The 18680-nt window shown below is 37.6% G+C and overlaps 2 protein-coding genes across 2 annotated transcripts; one reads left to right on the top strand and one right to left on the bottom strand.

Moving 5' to 3' along the window:
• Positions 1 to 687: 687 nt before the first annotated feature.
• LOC112562871 (BTB/POZ domain-containing protein KCTD7-like) lies at positions 688 to 5052 on the bottom strand. The gene is made up of 2 exons (XM_025236444.1): positions 4451 to 5052; positions 688 to 3563 (listed from the first exon to the last, which is right to left on the bottom strand). Exons 1-2 carry the CDS (start codon positions 4679 to 4681, stop codon positions 2856 to 2858), a joined length of 939 nt encoding a protein of 312 aa, XP_025092229.1. The 5' UTR covers positions 4682 to 5052; the 3' UTR covers positions 688 to 2855.
• Positions 5053 to 7919: 2867 nt separating this feature from the next.
• Positions 7920 to 18255, top strand: LOC112561351. The gene is made up of 4 exons (XM_025233776.1): positions 7920 to 8582; positions 8802 to 8950; positions 9585 to 9709; positions 12812 to 18255. Exons 1-4 carry the CDS (start codon positions 7994 to 7996, stop codon positions 12939 to 12941), a joined length of 993 nt encoding a protein of 330 aa, XP_025089561.1. The 5' UTR covers positions 7920 to 7993; the 3' UTR covers positions 12942 to 18255.
• Positions 18256 to 18680: the final 425 nt, after the last annotated feature.

The raw sequence follows: 18680 nt of genomic DNA on the forward strand, positions 1-18680 counted from the left end.
GCCCTTTGACAATGTGCAAAGGCATATACTGTGGGAAAAACTGATTAGCTATGGCATAGGTGGTAAGTTGATTGTAATAGAAGATATTTACCATAAGGCAAAGTCCTGTGTTAAAACAACATGGATTATCCTCCTCCTTCACCTGTAATGCTGGAGTGCAGCAGGGAGAAAACTTGACACCTGTACTTTTTTTATCTTTTTTTACTGAGTGATTTAAAAGAATTTCTCAGCATTTTGATGGAAAAAACAGCTCTAAATGCTCAAACAGCAAATGAATATGACTTTTGCGATGTTGGTCATTATTTGTACTTATTTCTGCTTTTGTATGCTGAGGATACTCCTATATGTGCTGAAACTGCCAGTGATATGCAGAAAGCAGATGCTTATTGCAAAAAAATAGTCTTCAACTAAATACTGAAAAAATGCAAACTATGATATTCTCACATGGGGTATCCTTGAAATTTTGGCAATGCATGCTTGGCCCAAGATTGGCATATTGTTATATTGTATAGATTGGGATAAGATGAGTGATACATTGGTGCCAATATATGACCAGGATTTAGCCAAGAGTGGGCCAATTTTCACTTCCTGTCTTTGGCCAATATTGTAACCAAGAAAGGCCAATCTTGGTGTGTTTGCTGGGATATGGGATTAAAGGACACACACTAATGGTCAACAAACCAGTTATAACGAGCTGTACAAATCTTGTCTTTATTTCACTCAATCTATACATTGACAAACTCTTTTAGTCGCTTTAAATTTCTGAAAGTTCCATAAACAGGTGAATCTTTGGGCATCTACCAATCATTCTTTCTCTTGCTTGTATTCTCTCTCTCTCTCACACACAAATAGACTTAGGATGAAAGGGACACAGCTGGGACAAATTGACAAGCTGTAGGACAAAATGACTGCACCCCTTTCACACACAAGCACAGACTTACGAAGTCATGCCCATTGTGTGTATATGAATGCATATCATACAAGGATTCACTGTAATTTAGGAATACTCAACTTAGTGACAATTTGTAATAAAATAACTGTTACATTACCAGGAAAAAACATCACAGTAACCTTTCTTCCAGTTCTGATCCTTCTTTGACCTATCACAGTATGTCATTCATTGAGAAAAAAATATATCACCACCAACACAAAAAATGCTCAAGAAACTAAAGCAGTTATTTATGTACATCATCATAGACTGAACTGGTCCTTATCAGCTCTAAAAACGGAGCATGAACATAAAAGCCTTCCCATTGAGAAAACAATTTTTACCATTTCATTAAAAATTATACATCATTTTATACCCAATCAAATATACATAACTACATCCAATGGAGCAGCCTGATGTAAGTGGCAATAGCAGTTTCAACCATAACATAAAGGTTTATACAAGCCAAGTCAATTATTTACAAATGACTGGATTTAGTTCATTAAGATTCTGATTACTGGTGCACTGGCTAAAGCCTTCAGCGATGTCAAAAGTATGCATTTATAAAATAAAACTAATAAAAAATTTACTTCACATTTTTTAATTCAAACTAATAACAGCTTGGTTATGTGGAAGAAATTTTGAGTTTAATGTTATGTTTGGCTGTTAGGATTCTTTTACACATAGACATATATATTTATTTAATTACAACTAAAAGTCTTGAACTTTCTGACGTACAAAGTTTATTTGCCACAGAAAAATTTAGGTTACCTTTTGGTGTTGAAAGTTCTGTGCAATCTCTTTTCAGGCTCATTTTAAAAAAAATTACTTTGGATCATGCTTATAAATTCATGTCTTTTAAAAGATTTGTGCCGATTTTTTTTTTTTATTATGTTACGAAGTGTTTGTTCAATCCAGTTTACAAGTGAAAGTATAGTTATTTTTGCTTTTCAGTAATAACTTTAGATACAGTTAATGGAACATAGAAAGTTGATAAAATAAATCTCTAAAGTTAAAATACCATGATGAGTTTCTGCAACATACTAGAACTTTGCATTACTGCAAGACCGTTGTGATTTTACAAAAAGTACCATTACATCTGCAGCAATCTGAGCTGAAATCAGCACTTTCATAGTGTTACTGAAATCTCTGCACTCCCAAAAAAGGCTATTGAAAAAAAAATATGAACAATCAAAACATCCAAAAAACAAAACTTGACAAACTAAAGATAAATGGCAATGTATTAATACAGGGGAAACATTAAAGTAAGTAAGCACACTAAGGTATACATTTTAAAAAAATGATCACAATGACAAAATTGTGCAGTAAAGGAGACTCTCAAAATAAGGTTCTAACAGCTGCCAGCCACTGCAAGTGAGGTCACTGGAGACTACATTATTAACACAAGTGTGCCAGCACACTTCCAGGACAAAATAACGTAAATGTCATTATTAAAAACTTGCTATGTACAGTGTTTTCAAAGCTCTAAGTACTACTTTAGCACTGTAAGACTTTGGTTACAATTTCTCATTCAGAAAAACCAGATTTAATTTGTATGTGAAGCTTAGAAGAGTCCCAAACATTGTCACTTAGTGTTTATGGAAAAGAAAAGGGAAGTTTTATAAAATGATTCTCTTTGAAAAATATGTTTAGAAAATATTTTTTTTTAAATTTTAGGATGATTCCAGTAACTAATTTCTTGGACAAAAAATCTGAAGAACTGGAGAACATCCACAGAAATAGAAAGTTCATCAACCATATCTATTTCTGTTAAATTTTCATGCATTATATTTTCCACAGAGCTCCTTACTGTTCTTTTCATGTCTTTCTTTGACATCAAGATGTGGTTAAGGTCTAAAAGTAAACATAAAGGTATCTCATATTTAGTTATTTTCTTAAAGTCATTACTCATGTGCAGTATAAAGGCTCAATCAAAAGAGATGCTGATTTTAAACAGAAATTTTTGGCATGTCTGGCCATTGTAATATTTACATCTACGTTTTGCTTCATGTGGTCTAACAATGAAGCCTTCTTCTAAAAGGTCATTTTCCAAGCAGCGAATAAAGGTTTCTTCATCTGCTGCAGCTTCCCAGGGTCCCACAGCAATGTCTGCTTGCTCGGTGACACAGGTATGCTTCAGACTGAAGCTTGGTGCCTTGGCCTTAAACTCTTTTCGAAAGGCATATATATTGACATCCCCTACCCGATTAATTGAAGCATTGGCCATTGCTGTTCGAATGACTTGTTCTTTGACCTCTGTATAATTTGGAAACTGGGACTTGTGAGCTTCCTTCACACTAATGGCTGCTATTTCTGGCCGCAGAGCCAGTTTCTCCACTAGCTCATGTAGACCATAGTAATGTGCATCTCTGTAGACCAAAAAGGCATTCTCCTTGTCTGGAAGACTGCCATATCGCAAGAACTCCAAGATATGGCTGAAAATTACTCCATTGCTGTCCAAGAAGTAATTTCCATTGTTGTCTCTGTCTATGCGATGTCGGCCACTGAACATGGCAGCCAGCATAGAGTCAGAATACTTAAGAAGTGTAGACAGTCGAGTCATATAGATATGTCCTCCAACATTCAGTGGAATTATAGGAGGAAAACTGGCTTCCTCTCTTTTAGAGTCTGGAGGCTGAAATTAGAAAATTGACCGCGTTATCTGTATATGTTTACCACATCTTCCAAAAAAAATAGAATTTTCTAGTAGAATCACACAAAAAAGGAACTAAAAAAAATTAAAGATGCCATTTAGAAAGGAACATTTCTCAGGTGCGTATGATCAGGGGTTTTTTTGGTGGTCAGTTGACAAGTTTATCAAAAGAACAGCAACTTCTAGGGCCAGTCTCAGCACAAAATAATCATGATCAAAAAACTCTCTCCAAAATGTGAAAACTATGCATTAACATCTGTAGTATAACAGATCAGACATAAACTCTTATGATTTTGGATTTTTTCCCCTTGTACTCTTAAAGATATTTTCTTCTGCATCTTCATAGATTTTATTTTATATGTATGCAGGTGAGTGAGATACTGTAGACTAATAGATCTGAATCTGTGTCTAGGAATGTACTACTGTTTTAATAAAATAATCATACCATATAGGAACATAAATAACAGGGTGGGTCTACAAAATAATAGGTTGATCTAACAGAATGTGTGAGATGTTCAGATATCTGTGATTCAGCTAGGGGCAAAAGAGACTAGGAAAAAAGGGACAGCGTTAGGTAGTCAGTATTTAATTGATTCTCAATTATGACTTGTAGCTCCATTTCTGTTTAATGAGAACTACTGCTGCATTAAAAATTAAATTAAAGATGTGGCTACATGTTGTCACCTGCAAGGGCAGCAATTGCCTTCCTTTACTTGTTGTGCACTTTAGAATACAGTGCTGTGTACATTGTAAGATTCAGTATTCTGTACTGTAAGAATTTTACAAATAATGTCCTTTCATAATATCTGATATGAACAAGTGTGATGCAGGCTGCTGACAATAACAAGCAGCAATACTGTCGCCATTACCTGTGCGGCCAGTCTCCCGCTGTCAGCATGGCCGTTACACCAGGGACTGGCTACGTGTCGCTGTGCATGGTGCACCTGAATTTGCTTCAAACGTGGCGTTGGTAATGGGCGCACCGTTATTATCTCCTCCACGGTGTCGGAGTCTTCCTCCTCGAACATTTCTGTCTGACGTTTGTCCCCCTTGGCAAGGGGGAGGTTGTTGTGTGTTGGGGGGGGGGGTGTATTGCGCATCACGTGATTTACAAATAAGGGTCATGACCTTTCTGGCGTCCATATTTATAAACACAGGTAGAGTTTTTGAAAGCATACTTCCACACTTTTACAGTAGGCTCAGTGCACCGTACAGAAATTAAAAAAAAAAAAAAAAAAAAAATGAAACACAAATAGAGATCAAAGGGGCCGGTCATTTGGACCATATCGCCCCACACCCCGAGTCAAGTCGTCCCAGCGACATGTCAACATGTCGTCCCAAGTGAGACCACTTAGAATAGTCCCATAACCGAAAGCCGAATCGTCCCAGGCCCAAAAGAAGAATCAATCACCGACGACACAAGTTAGATGTATATATAGTTGCTCTGGAGGCAATTAATAGTCAGCCACCCGCCGTCAACAAGAATCATTTGACGAGATCGAGTGATGTAGAAATCCGTGCGATACGCTCACAGAAACACGTACCTTAATATACCTTAATTGTCCGTGCCGACCAAAACGACCCTACATCACACCCCCCCCCCCCATATACACACACACAGGTAGCACACCCAGTGGCGTAGGAAGATGTTCGGCGTTGGGGGGGCAAACTCCCTGCTGACAGTGAACGGCGTTCGCACTCGCACATTACGTAAAAAAGGATGGGGGGGGGGGGTACTGCACGCACGCACGTACACAGTGGTAGCATCACAACACGCTGTTTTATTGTTAAAAGGCAAAGCAGCATTAAAGAAGAAAATACAAATTAAAGAATGACTCCCCGGCTAACGCATTCACAAGAAATGTGATAAACGTTATAATCATATAAATCATATTAATCAAGGTTGGCAAGTCAGTGTGCCAAAAATACTGCGTCTTCGGTGATTTCTATTAATGAACTCCATTGCAATCTCGTCCAGATTAAGCAGATGAACCCTCTCTTTAAATACATGCATAATGAGACAGTTATTCAAGCGCGTTTGTGTCATGGAACTTCTCATGTATGTCTTTGTTCGTTTTAAGGCAGAAAAACTGCGTTCTGCAGTTGCCGTGGTAACTGGGATAGTAAGATACAGTTTCAAAAGCTTTTCGATCTCGCTTAACATCTTTCTCACGGTCTCTGCCGCTACTAATTCCGATGAAATACCTCTGACGATTGACTGAACTGTCGTTTTGTCTGGGTTGACAGTAATGGCACTTGGCAGAAATGAGAGCTGTGTCTTCAGTCTGGTAAAGTCAATGTCAGAGCTATAGGTACTGACGATATTTCTAGGAATTTCCGTGCTTTTGCCTAGTGCTGCCTCACAAAGTAGCTTTTCGATCTGTCTCGGCACGTTAAAACTGTCTTGATGAAACCTCCTTTGGATATTTTCGACTATGTGATCTAGGGTTTCAAAGTACTGTTGTCTATCATAGGCTGCAATATCTGTGTACCAATGTCCCTCTGAGCCATCGTCAATCCGTCGTGGAACTTGTCTCTGCCTGGGAAGGCGTGGTGCATCGCATAGTCTACTTGCCTTGGCTTTAACATCATTGAAAAAAATCTAGAAAATATTCATCGGAACGCATTTTCTGCAATGTGTTTATGCACACACTAGCTGCAGAAGAAGCGTCGTCACAAGATGTTGACTGTTTCTGTAGTGCTGTTGACAATACTTCGGTTACAGCAAACACAGTCCGTGCCAGTGATCGGCCCAAAAATGTCGAGAACTGCTGCATCAGCGCCAGGAGACCAGAAGCCCTTCTAGCATACTCGTCGCTGCCCTCGGAGACCACCTCTAGTCTTTCTTGCAAAATCTCATAGTTCTTAATTATTAGAGATTCCATCGCTCTTGTCCTTACCGTCCATCGAGTTGGGCAGAGGGCTTAATGGTTGGCGAAGATCCTCCTGCTTCTTTTTGTATGGTCTCAAGCAACACCTGACGCTTCGGTGACAAAGTAATAAGCTGTATTATTTCCTGGGCAAAATCAAGTGCATCTCTAATAATCTTGATCTTTCTTGCAGTCTCCTGCGAGTGGGTGGGGGATGTTTTATGTTGGTCAAACGAAAACCGCCAAAGAAAAGGTGTCGCATTATGGGGGAAGGGGGAGGGAGACCACACTCGATGTACCGATGTACTGTCTGGCTGCTTTCTTCGCTCAGACTTCAAAACAGCCTGCAATTAGCATGGCAAACAATACCAACGGACTGTCCCCGATCTGATCGTCAGAGGTGTTAGAGCCTCCACTTGCCTCAGGGCCCGCTTTTGTGACGGTGATGACCGTCTCCCCATCGCCAGCCTCCACCCTCCCTGTGTGCGTGTTATGTTCCATCCACCTAACTGCCATGTCCCACACTACCATACAGTATAATAATCGAGCACTGCGCGGAATTTCACAACTCGTGCCTTTTAACAATCACACAAAAGTGGCATAGTAGCGAGAGTCTGTGGTGGCATAGTCAATTTACTTTACATTGAATTTATAGTCGGGACCGAGCAAAAGTGTATAATACCGAGAGTGGCATAGTAGCGAGATTTGACTGTATATAGTTCCCTGGTCTTGCCCGATCGTCAGTGCTGATGGACAGAGCCAACTGAGAAGCAAATACATCCTGGAGAGAGGGCCGTGCATTTCGACTGGGTCTTAAGCCGCCCATCCCCCATTAATGATGAAGACATATATATATATAATTATTGCCCGCTTGCCCCATGTGGAGACAAACTATATGATAAAAGTAACCATAAATAAAAATATGAGTAATCATATACTTTGTTGTGAACCATGGACATGCATAGGTATAATAGTTAATTCATCATGGATATGTAATACAAGTTCGTGGGTTCATGTTGTGAACAGTGTTTCACAGTTAAAGCAGCTGTAGATGTCTTGGAACTTCTCTGAGAATAATTGAGATTACATACATATATTACATTTTGTAACTCTTGAAAACAGTAAAAATGTATTGTCAGTTATAACTCTAATGATATAAAATAACAATTTATTATTTTATTTTTCATTTATGTAAAACAATTTCTTATTAGATAATAAATGTGTGTACATAACTTTAAAAAAATACTAAATAAGTATATATAGAACCGTCTATAACATGATACATCTTGATATTAACTGATCGACTATATTAAATTACCTTCTATAACATGATACATCTCGATGCTAAGTTATAGACTACTTTTAAAAGTCGATGTTGGGCTTACACAACACGTAGGAATTAAGAAAACCGTAACTGCAGTGTAGACAGCACTATAGCAGACGCCTCTTGCCTGTACCGGAAGTGAGTGGCTAGGTGTCATGGCGGCACAGGCGTGGCGCTGAGTGTGTGGTGTGTGTAGGTCTGTGCACCTGGCTGACAAGATGGCCCAGCAAGACAAGGTCGCTAATTTGAGTATAACTGTCCCAAATTTCCGAGTACTGTGTGGCTCCTCAGAAAGCGAACAACGAGGAGTACAAGATGGCGTAATCTACAGATCGTCTCGGCCTGACTTTCTGACAGAGCAGGAGTTGCTGGCATTTCGCAATTTATCAATACGAAGTATCATTGACTTTAGGTCTCGCAAGGAATACATGGCCAGTTCCAGCGAAGGCAACCACGTCCTGGACAAGGAATATGACCTTTTACAAGTAAAACTACCAAGGGGTAGGAACTACTATCATGATGAACCTGTTCAACTAAAATTACTTCAGACTGCATCTGCTGTCTCCGACAGGCCACGTAGACACTATCTCATAAATTTCTTTACCATGAATTATATATGGACCGTTTTTAACAGAGCACCATGGTACATACGATTGTACTCTTGTATTCTCTTGCTTGTAGACTACATATTTAACACTGGTTACAAGTACTTCGTTCGCTTGTTTGCACGCACAACGCTGAACAGAACTGGCCTCATCGGACAATACAAAGACATCGTCGAACACAGCCAGAAAAGTATTTGTGCAGGTGTGTTATGCTCGTATTTTTTTCAGTCCAGAACATTAAGTATATTTCATGTTACAACTAGCGAGTGTATATATTGTAACTGCAGAAGACAGACCTTTATAACTGGAGAGTGAATGTCTTATCTACTAATATGAACAAATTTCACTTCGGAAGACTGTCTCTGTGTGTATGTACTGGCTTCTAATGCCTTAGTAAGTGCTTTTATACGAATGCTTGCAGCCCTGAAGTTACTGAGTGCCAAGAACAATTTGCCAGCCCTGATAAACTGCGCTCATGGAAAGGATCGCACAGGCATTGTATCTGCACTAGTGCTGAGCTGTTTAGGCAAGACTGCTGAATACATCGCTGAAGAATATGCGCTGTCTTCAGTATGTATGTTTTTTAATGAAGAAATGCACAGGGGGCATTAAAAAAAAAGTTTATTTGCTCGTGTACGATATCTCCCTCCATTCTCTCATCTGTATCATTTAGCAGGTTTACACCCATGTCAGTTCCTCAATCATCTTCCCTACCATCAATCAGAGTGGAAATTTTTTTACTCCTACTTCAAATTCACACCAAAGGCAGTGTCATGTTGTCCATAATTGTTAGATCACATCTATCATCTATGTCTGACAATGGTTAAGATGTGCTGCACACGTGTGTGTGTGTGTGAGGGAGATTTGACTTCTTGTGAAAGGACCACTCTCTGCCACCCCTTCCCAACCTTCAGCTTCATTTCTGTCTGTTAACATTACTGGAAGAGGGCAGAGAGCCAAGCCTTGCACTGCACTGGTAGCTCATGCTATACAAGCATTATTATTGTTCTTGTTATTATAAATTACTAATTGTTTGTTAGGTAGTTCTGTCATCTGTTGCACATCTGTCTGTGATTGAGTGGTTTTTCTTTCTTCACTAGATTCTGTAGGGGGAAGATTGAACTTCTGATCTTCTGATATATAATTGCTCACTTGCCCAACCATCCACTGACTTACCCATTCAGGTGAACTTGTGACTTAACAGGAGGGTCTGGCACCAGTTCAGAGCAGAGTGAAGGCTGAAGTCATAGAGCGATATCACATGTGTGAAGAATTTATAAAAGCAGATGCCAGCACAATGCTAGAACTCTTTGAATATATACAAAACAGGTGGGTGTTTGTTTGTGGCATTTTATGTGTGTGCATGAAAGAGAGCAGATAGGATCAAAGGCCATGGGATGAGCGAAAGAATGTAATTACAACAGTTGTGCCAGTTCCAAAGAAAAGTCCTGTTTTAGAATTAAATGATTTACATCCTGTTGCTTTAGCTTCAGCTGTGATGACAGTTTTTGAAAATCTAGTTCTAGCTCTACAGTTTGTCTACAGAAGTAAACATAGTATACAACAGTGGTTCTCAAAGTGTGGTCCACGGACCACTAGTGGTCCGCGAGCATAAGTCAGGTGGTCCGCGGCTGACAGTCGTCATATGTCAGCAAAGTGATGTTTAAAGTGATGTATTCCTCGCATTAACATTTTAATTACAAATAATGAGGTAGTTTTATGTCAACTTATTACTATTCTACTGTCACAGAAGTACATTTAGTTTTGAATTGTAATGAAACAAATGCGGCAATTTAAATTTGAAATTCATAGAACAGAGTGATTTTTAGGCCTTGGTGGTCCGCCATATTTTTTACTTAAGTAAAGTGGTCCGCGGTCCGAAATACTTTGAGAACCACTGGTATAGAACAGGGATGCCCAACCTACGGCCCGCAGGCCATATCCGGCCCGCGAAACTTCTGCCCACAGTGCAGGAAATCGGCATGTTAGTAATTTAAAAAAAAAAAAAAAAAAAAATGAAAAAAGGGAAGAAGAAGTATTTATCCCCACGTAGGGGCGTTCCCCAATCTTTTTTTCAATGGACGAACATTTCGATTCAGTTCTCCAACTTGGTGTCTCTACGATGAGGCCGGACATTCAGAAGTTGGTTTCGGGAAAACAACTTCAAATATCCCACTAATTAGTACATAATTAATGGTAAGTACAACTTGTTTCTAATAAAATAATGGTATCTGCTCTAATTTTTTTTCTTTTTGTATTTTTGCGGTGAAGTGGCCCGCGACACGGCTGTCCGAAATGGATATGGCCCGCAGGCCGAAAAAGGTTGGGCATCACTGGTATAGAAGATGCTGTATCATGTTGTAAATAGAATTTATGCACATCTGGAGGACATGCACACCTGTATTTGCATTTTAACACAATACTAAATTATTTGCTTGTTCAGAAGCTAATTCAGATGGATGTTGATGCCATAACTTCTGTGTGGATTTGTTTTTATCTCAGAGACTCTGTACACAGACACTGGCACTTCACAAGGGACAGTAGTCTCTCCTTTGTTTTTTTTTTTTGTATATGGCTGAATCTAGTCACAGAAATGATGACTGCCTCATAGTTAAATTTGCAGATGACTCTGGACTTTCAGGTTTGATTTTAAACGACAATGACTCCTGCTACAAACTGGAGATTTATCGCTTTGTTGCATAGTGTGGAGATAAGTACAGGTAGTCCTCGACTTACGACGGTGATCCGTTCTTACGTGGCGTCGTAAACCGAATTTTGACGCAAGTCGGATCCTATGTTCATACAGTACTGTAGCATAATAACAGCACAGTACTGCAAACACTTCGCCTATCCAAACACCTATCCTAACACAGAACCCTACATAATTAACAATAAACATAAGTACAGTAAAATATTGTGCAGTACAGTACGCTTTGTTATCACTGTCGCTTTCATAGGAGCAGATCCTTTCACATGCTCAAGGATGCGATCGTTATCCCGAAAAGTCGGAATGAGCTTCGTATAAAGCGTCGTAACCACGAAACGACGTAACTCGAGACTGTCGTAACCAGAGGACTACCTGTATTTAGCATTGAATGGTGAAAAAGCAAAAGAAATGATTGTTGATTTTAGAAAGGACAGGGTTGTTTTCAATGAAATACTTATCAAAGGGAAAGCAGTAATAGGAGTGGAGAGTTACAAATATTTATGTATGATTATCGATGATAAACTAATAAAGGTCATGTAGATAATGTTATTCAAAAAGTGCATAGCTGCCTGTACTGTCTCACAAAACGGAAGTCTTTTAATGTGCAATTTCTGCAAATATTTTACACCTTTGTTATAATTATATGCAGCACCATGACTTTCAGTCTAGTTTGCTGGGTTGGGAGCATTGCAAAGCAGGACAGTAACATTGAAAAAGAAGAAAGGGTGGTTGAGAGGGGACAGAACAGAGAGAGGATGTATGACAAGCTTCTGATCTGCAAACTGACTGCAGTTTTAGCTGATGACTTGCACCCACTCTGACAGAAATTTGACATCACATGCAAAGACAAAAGGGGTAGGTTTAGAGTTCCAAGAGTTAGAATTACACATTATCTTCACCTCCTTATCTAAATACACAATTAACTCATGGATAAGACATGCAGATGACCATACTGTTTGCAACCTGTAATTGCTGATTTTGGGAGGGAAAAGTGCTTCCACCTAAAGGCAGTTTCTTGCTGTGGAGAATGGAGATCTGGGGGAATATGGGGAGTGGAGAGTAGGAGAGGTTATGGGAAGGTGTGGAAAGAGGGTAGCTACTTTGTGATGCTGTAGGTGTTGTTTACTGTTTTTGGTTTCTTCTTTGCCTGTTGTGGTCTCTTGCTCTTGGTATTCAGGAGGCCTGCCAAGTCTGGAGTGATGATGTACTGTTGCCAGTTTGAATTGTTCAAAGACTTTTAGTTATAGATTTCTTTTTAGTGTTGTTTTTGTCTTTATAAACCTGGTATTTATATGGTTTGTCACCGTTTTTACAGTTAATGTATTTTTTTAAAGGGTTTAGACTTTTATTTATTAAGCTATTTGCAATGTTTCCAGAGTGTTCATTTATCTGTATATGTTTGAACTGATATTATATTCGTCTCTGTGTTTTTCTACTTTGAGTGACAGTATGGATGTGTAGAGATTTTTTAAATAATTGTGAGAGAGACTGTGAGTGCTAGTCTAAACGAATTACATTTAGTCATTTTACATTCTTTTTTGAAGCCTGTGTTAATATTTTATGGAAAGTGATGTTCTCATTTTACTGTTGGCAGACAAAACAATTTCCTGAAAATGACTTATAAAGATTTTGTTATTTATAGTTGTAAATATTAAATCTATATTTTAATGTGATATACCATATATTTATGTTTATCTGCAGTAAGATCTTTCTTTTTTCTTTAGGTATGGCTCAACGAAGAATTATCTTGAGTATATTGGATTTGGAGCAAGAGAGCAGGAGGTGCTGAGGCTCAACCTAAAGGAGGTCGAAGATGGGGAAAAGGATGATGATGATGACTTTAGTGAAAACTGACATACATTGTGGTGAGAGAGGAGGGTGTGCAGTCCATAGGAATGCATATAAAAGAAGGAATGCCATTTGTAGTGACCATAGCGTTAAAACTGGGAATATATATATAAATGAAAAATGCCATATTTAGTGACCATAGAGTCTTAACTTGCGGATGCTGGCTCCAGGGCAAGCATGTGGAGTCTCTGCCTTTACTGCCTGTTACTGTCCTTGATAAAAACTGCTGACCTTTGGACTGAGTTAAGCAACAGGCTATGGGGCCTTTACCTTGGAGCATATGCACTGCCAAATGTGTGACAGTGCCTAGTGCAGTGGTACTTTCATTTTGTACTTGAAGAAAAGGACCAGTTCAGCATCACAAGTTGAAGTGGAACAAAAGAGCATCATTTACCATGTACAGATTTACTTCGTTGCTAATATCTCTGTCTTTTAAGTTAATCATCTTTATATCTGCAAGCTAATCCTCAAGTAATCCAAAACACAATGTCCAGAATGTTCTAGATCATGTGTATGCCTTTCTTTTTAATATGGTGAAGGAAGGAAACTCAAGAATATTAAACCAATTTTTTTCAAAGCCATTCTGTCAAAAGATCATTTTATGTGTGAACAACTCACCAGATATAGTTCAAATTTAAAGGGGTTGTTTTTTGTCATACCAAATTAACAGATCTAGATCTATTTATAATTTTTTAAATTCATTGTAATGTTAGGCATGTCTTGTCAGGAGAGTTCCATTGAGTTGCCGATTCTGTGGCCTTCATGAACAGATTGAGGCTGTTGTTTTGGCCGTGGAGCTTCTGAATGCTACCGTGTGTGAATGAATTGTGATTATATGCAGGTCTAAATCATGATTGTATGAGGGTCTGTCTAGTATGGTGAACATGAATGTGTTATGATATTGTTGATTATTGTTGTTATGCAATGTGGTTCTAACACATCTTTATAGAGCTGCTACTAATTGCCCTCTGGGATAAAGTCTTATCTAATTTGCTTTTGGAAGCATTTGATTAATTATACTTGGAAATTGTGTGTGAAGTTATTTGTTGCAGTCACAGCTGGATGGAAAGCTGCATTGTGCTTCATTTTCAAGTACCTTCATGTATCATGTTCTGCAGACGGTGTTTGAAAATAAATGACTTTTACTAGCAGGACTAAGTGAATGAAAATGCAGTCTGATCTGTAACTCTTCTTGGTAAGTCTAGACAGTATGGAGTATCTTTGGCAGCTGTATGCTTGCATGTTTAGGTGTAACTGTGTATAATATACTGTTCGCTTAAGTGTATCTATCAATCTGTGTCAAGTTAAAGCATATTGAGCTCCTTTGTTTGTAGGGCAATATGCTGTACAAATGATCTCTATTATTATTATTCATGTAGAGTTTTCCATCCTGAAAAACAGTTGCAAGACAGACATGGGACAGAAAAATAAATTTTGAATTACTAGGGAAGGGGAGCAGCAGTGAAAAAGCGTGAGGAACTAAACTTGACAAGGAGGAGAAGCTACAGGAAGACAGTTTGAGCAAGTGCAAGTTTGAAATTGATTTTCGACTGTTACCTGTCACTGCCCATAATGTTGATGTCATGAGGCCTAGGCTATCTTTTCACAGAATTGTGTATGCATAGGACCTTCATCCAGTTGTCAGTTTGCTCTCTTCCAGTTTTGATTTCAGCTCATAGCAGTATCTCAGTATCTGTACTTACTTCAACAACCGCCCCCAAGAAAAACAACAAAACATGTCAAAACATCATTAGCAAACTACATTTAACCTGAAGTTCAAAAGCTCAACCTTGTTTCTTGTGAATTTTCTTAATAGAGCAAACGAGATGCTGTGACTAACGTGGAGGTCGAAATTCTTAGCAGCCATGGGCGCCGCTACTTCAGTGGCACATGATGCTTCATTGGCATCAGCATTGCTTCTCACTTTCAGAAATCTTTATTTGACAAAATGTCCATTTGGAGATACTTGATAATTTTCTTATCAAATATTCAAATAACTCAAATTAGTTAAGTTTTCGTTGTTAAAGTCTTGATGAGAATGAATGGTGCATGACTTAAGTACAATTAAGAAGTACTGTTGTGTAATAAAATTTTTACTAAGCACTTAAAATGTTTGTCAGGCTAGGGATAAATCTGATCAGTGAACTTTTTCCTGTCATTTTTATAGTTTTTGTCTCGGTTATCCATATGGTGCAACAAGTTTGCTTTGGTGCATATTTGCTGGTTAGTCAGCAAGTCTTCCAAAAAACGGAAGATAAGAATTTAAAAAAATTGACCATTTTTGTGTGCAGCATGAATTGTACAAAATGCGTCATTTTTGTTGCCACAAGCAAGTAAACAATTATAGCAGGCAATACATGCCATTGCGTGTTCCTTTTCTTGTCTGACTTATTTGCTTTTTATTTTTAGGTACAAGATGTTTGCTTTATTGCACTCTTGAGATATTGATTTATATTTTATATCTTTATTTGATTGGCTTTATTTGGGCACACTCTTTATGTATGCCATGCTATCAATGTTATATTTTTGTTGTGTCCAGGATCATGTTTGCACTTGCCTCAGTTTGAGTACATTTTGGAAATAGATCGCTACTCCTCTCTGAATGAAATATTCATGACAGACTGTAAACTTCATCAGTTTGGAGTTGAAGTCTACGGTATTTGTACATCATCCATGCACACATCTTTTGTGTGTCTAATTATGAAAAAGTCCATGAAGTGCTTTAAAGTTATGGGTTTGGGCTTGGGTGTTTCTAGTGTGTTTCTAACAGGAGAGCAAGGCCAGCAGCTTGAAGTGTTGACTGGAGGCCTTGCTCTGAGAATTGCATTTTCAGATCCCACATTTCTAAACCACAAAATAAGGGCTGCACCTTTCTGATATCTCAGATGCAGCCCTGGCATGCTCATTTTAAAGGCTTTCTTTATCACACACACAGAGTCGAGAGGAAGACAGAATCTTGAAAAGGAGTCATTATATCAGACATTGAAGCAGGCTATGTCAGGTGAAGACAGAACAGAGTAATCATATGTGGGCGTACTAACAAATGTGTTTCACAGTTGGATACGGTCATGATGGCAATCACAGCTTGTTTGATACCTCAAAATGAACCTTGAAACACAAGACAATCATTGCATTCATAGAATTTCCTAAAATATACTCTCCAAAGCAAAGACAAGCGCTAATGGATAACTGTAATTGCTCAGTTATGCAGGCTACTTTTACAGAGCTGAAATTAGACTAAATAAGTATATACATATGAGTATATATATATACTTTAAAATAAAGATGTCAGACTATTCAAAAATGGGAGATTTGTTTATTTTTGTCACCAAGAGATTTTGTAGAAAAAAGTTTGGGCATCAGGATTTGATTATACTTTAGTACCTGGAGCAATCGTCACTCTACCCTATAATTATTAATGATAAAGTAACTGTTGAAAGGATCAGTCTCACCTACTACATATCCCTGTTAGATAAACTGCTAGAAGCTCAGAAAAGAAAAATATTAAGGAAAATTGAAGAAGTTCTTTTTGCAAGATGAACATACACTATCACAAAACCAAACAGAAAGTCAAGGATTTGTGGTTTGAATTGCTGGATTTCAAGCAATAGCAATGTTGAACTTGCTTCCTAAACTATCTATAGCCATTTCCAGCTTTGAGAAATCTCTTAATGCATTTTCCATCAGGGTTTATATTCTTGGACATCGGCAATTTACCCATGGGTAAAATTTCCCCTAGAATCTATCTTATTAAACTACTGTCTGGAAAAAACAAATAGGATGACAGAATGTTAATTTATTTTCATTTGGAAATAAAGTGGGAGTGGGGGAAGACTCCAAAGAGCACCATGTCAGTTATGATATTCTGCTGTTCACACACTGTAACATGTTCAAAAATTATACCAAACAGTTTTGTATGACTTTATCTATTTTCTTAGAAATTCTTTGAAAAGAAAAATCCTCTATTCATGTCTGTTGGACCAGATCAATCACAATCTTTCCTGTTTACCCTTTGTGGGAGAAAGTCATTGGAATGGAGGGACCTCTGATAAATTACCAACTGGTAAAGTGATTTACGTTGGCCGATGATTTGAGCAGATATCTGTGAGTAGCTTGGGAAGGGCAACAGGCTTCATGAATACAAGACCAGTAGAGGTCTGGTTAGTGGACCAACAAAGATTCTTTTTGAGGGCTTTGCCTAAATTTGAGGAAAATTGGAACAACAATTTGAAAAATTTGAGAAACTGGTGTACTTCAAAGAAGTATGACTTTTTGAACAATGGGAATTACCAAACTTGCCTTTTCTTCTTCCCTTCCACCATGAACATTGTGTCTGACAGGCAACATTAATGAATTATGTTTTACAGCATCCACACTTTGCTTTCATTAGTTTGTTAACAAATTTTAAGTTTTAAAAATTTAAAACTATGGCTGAATTGGGCAAAGTTTTGATTTCCCTTATGGCAGTGTTAATGAGGAATCTTATTATATGTTAATGAGAAGTTGTGATGTCACAGGAAATGATGTTTTGACCTCTTTCTGGAATACAGTTGTGAGTTCTAAGTTGAAAGCCTTTGTCTTGTCAATGGAATTTTGAGAATTAATGTCTCTTAGTGAGATAGTTCTAGTTATGTAAAAACAACTTTGCACTTGTTAGCCTAATGGTCTTAGCATGACTGGGGAGAGGGATCAGTGCTGTGTGTTAATATCATATTACCAGTTGTAAGATGCAGCACTGATAGTTTTATACTTCCCTTTTTTTAAAAAAAATCTTTTAATTAAAAAAAATTGTGTTTTTCATAGTGTTGTACTAGTCATTGGTGTGTGATCCAAGATTTTGATGTTTTGATATGTTTGTCACCCTAATATACTTTCTCTCTAATGTTATTTTCACTAGTATTGTCATTAGTATTTTCTTACTTTAAACATATCAGTATAGAATTCATTTAAATACATTGTTATAATCAGTAATTTTTGGTACAAAGATTTTGGACAAAGAATTATCAAATGTGGAATCCAGATTTGTGCTCAGCTTCTGTGAAATGCTTTTCCAGCAGACAGTTGATTAATGTCCTCATGTATAATCCTGAGAATGATTTGAGGTATACCAACATATGACTATTTTGTCTCTCCCTGTGATCAACTGTTATTTATATTGCATAATTAAGAGTCTGTGTTTACCTCATTAAACATTTGTTTGGTGCTTCGGCAAGAGCAGATGAAACTGTGGAACTCTTAAGGTTTTTTTAATTTAGTTTTTATTAACCTGTAAATATAATGTAATTCACTAAAGTATAACTGCACAGTAAAAGCAAAAAATCATTGTTAAACTGAACATTCATTTCATTGCTATTGAAATAATCAATTCTCCTTTAATAGTCTTCTTTTGGGCATACTTGATTTTTTTTTTCTCTTATGATTAAGTAAACCCTGTAATTTTAACATTTAAAATGTCTCAAAGTATAGATGATTTGTCTTTTATTTATTAAAATTGTCATCTTTTACAAACTAATCAAGTAAGCATATTGTGTAGAATTGAAATGAAATTTTTAACCTCATATAAATATGATACAAACAGTTGAATGTAAAACCATCTTTGAGACTATGAAGTGAGTCATCTTCATACTTGTAGACAGAATCATCAAAGTTATCACTCCAGCCAACATTCAGATCAGAAATTAGAATTCTTTTACACGAAAAGAGAAAAATTCCAGAACTCTGATTCAGCATCAATGGAAAATGAGA

Source organism: Pomacea canaliculata, linkage group LG4 (assembly GCF_003073045.1).
Source record: "Pomacea canaliculata isolate SZHN2017 linkage group LG4, ASM307304v1, whole genome shotgun sequence".
NCBI classification, from domain to species: Eukaryota; Metazoa; Mollusca; class Gastropoda; order Architaenioglossa; family Ampullariidae; genus Pomacea; species Pomacea canaliculata.

What these genes read in the sequence shown, in the direction of transcription:
- LOC112561351 (XM_025233776.1), top strand. Translation starts at nt 7,994, where the DNA reads ATGGCCCAGCAAGACAAGGTCGCTAATTTGAGTATAACTGTCCCAAAT. An exon ending in CCAGAAAAGTATTTGTGCAG is followed by an intron (nt 8,583 to 8,801) that starts GTGTGTTATGCT and finishes GAATGCTTGCAG; the next exon opens with CCCTGAAGTTACTGAGTGCC. An exon ending in TTTGAATATATACAAAACAG is followed by an intron (nt 9,710 to 12,811) that starts GTGGGTGTTTGT and finishes TTTTTTCTTTAG; the next exon opens with GTATGGCTCAACGAAGAATT.
- LOC112562871 (XM_025236444.1), bottom strand. Translation starts at nt 4,681, where the DNA reads ATGCGCAATACACCCCCCCCCCCAACACACAACAACCTCCCCCTTGCC. An exon ending in GCGGGAGACTGGCCGCACAG is followed by an intron (nt 3,564 to 4,450) that starts GTAATGGCGACA and finishes TTCTAATTTCAG; the next exon opens with CCTCCAGACTCTAAAAGAGA.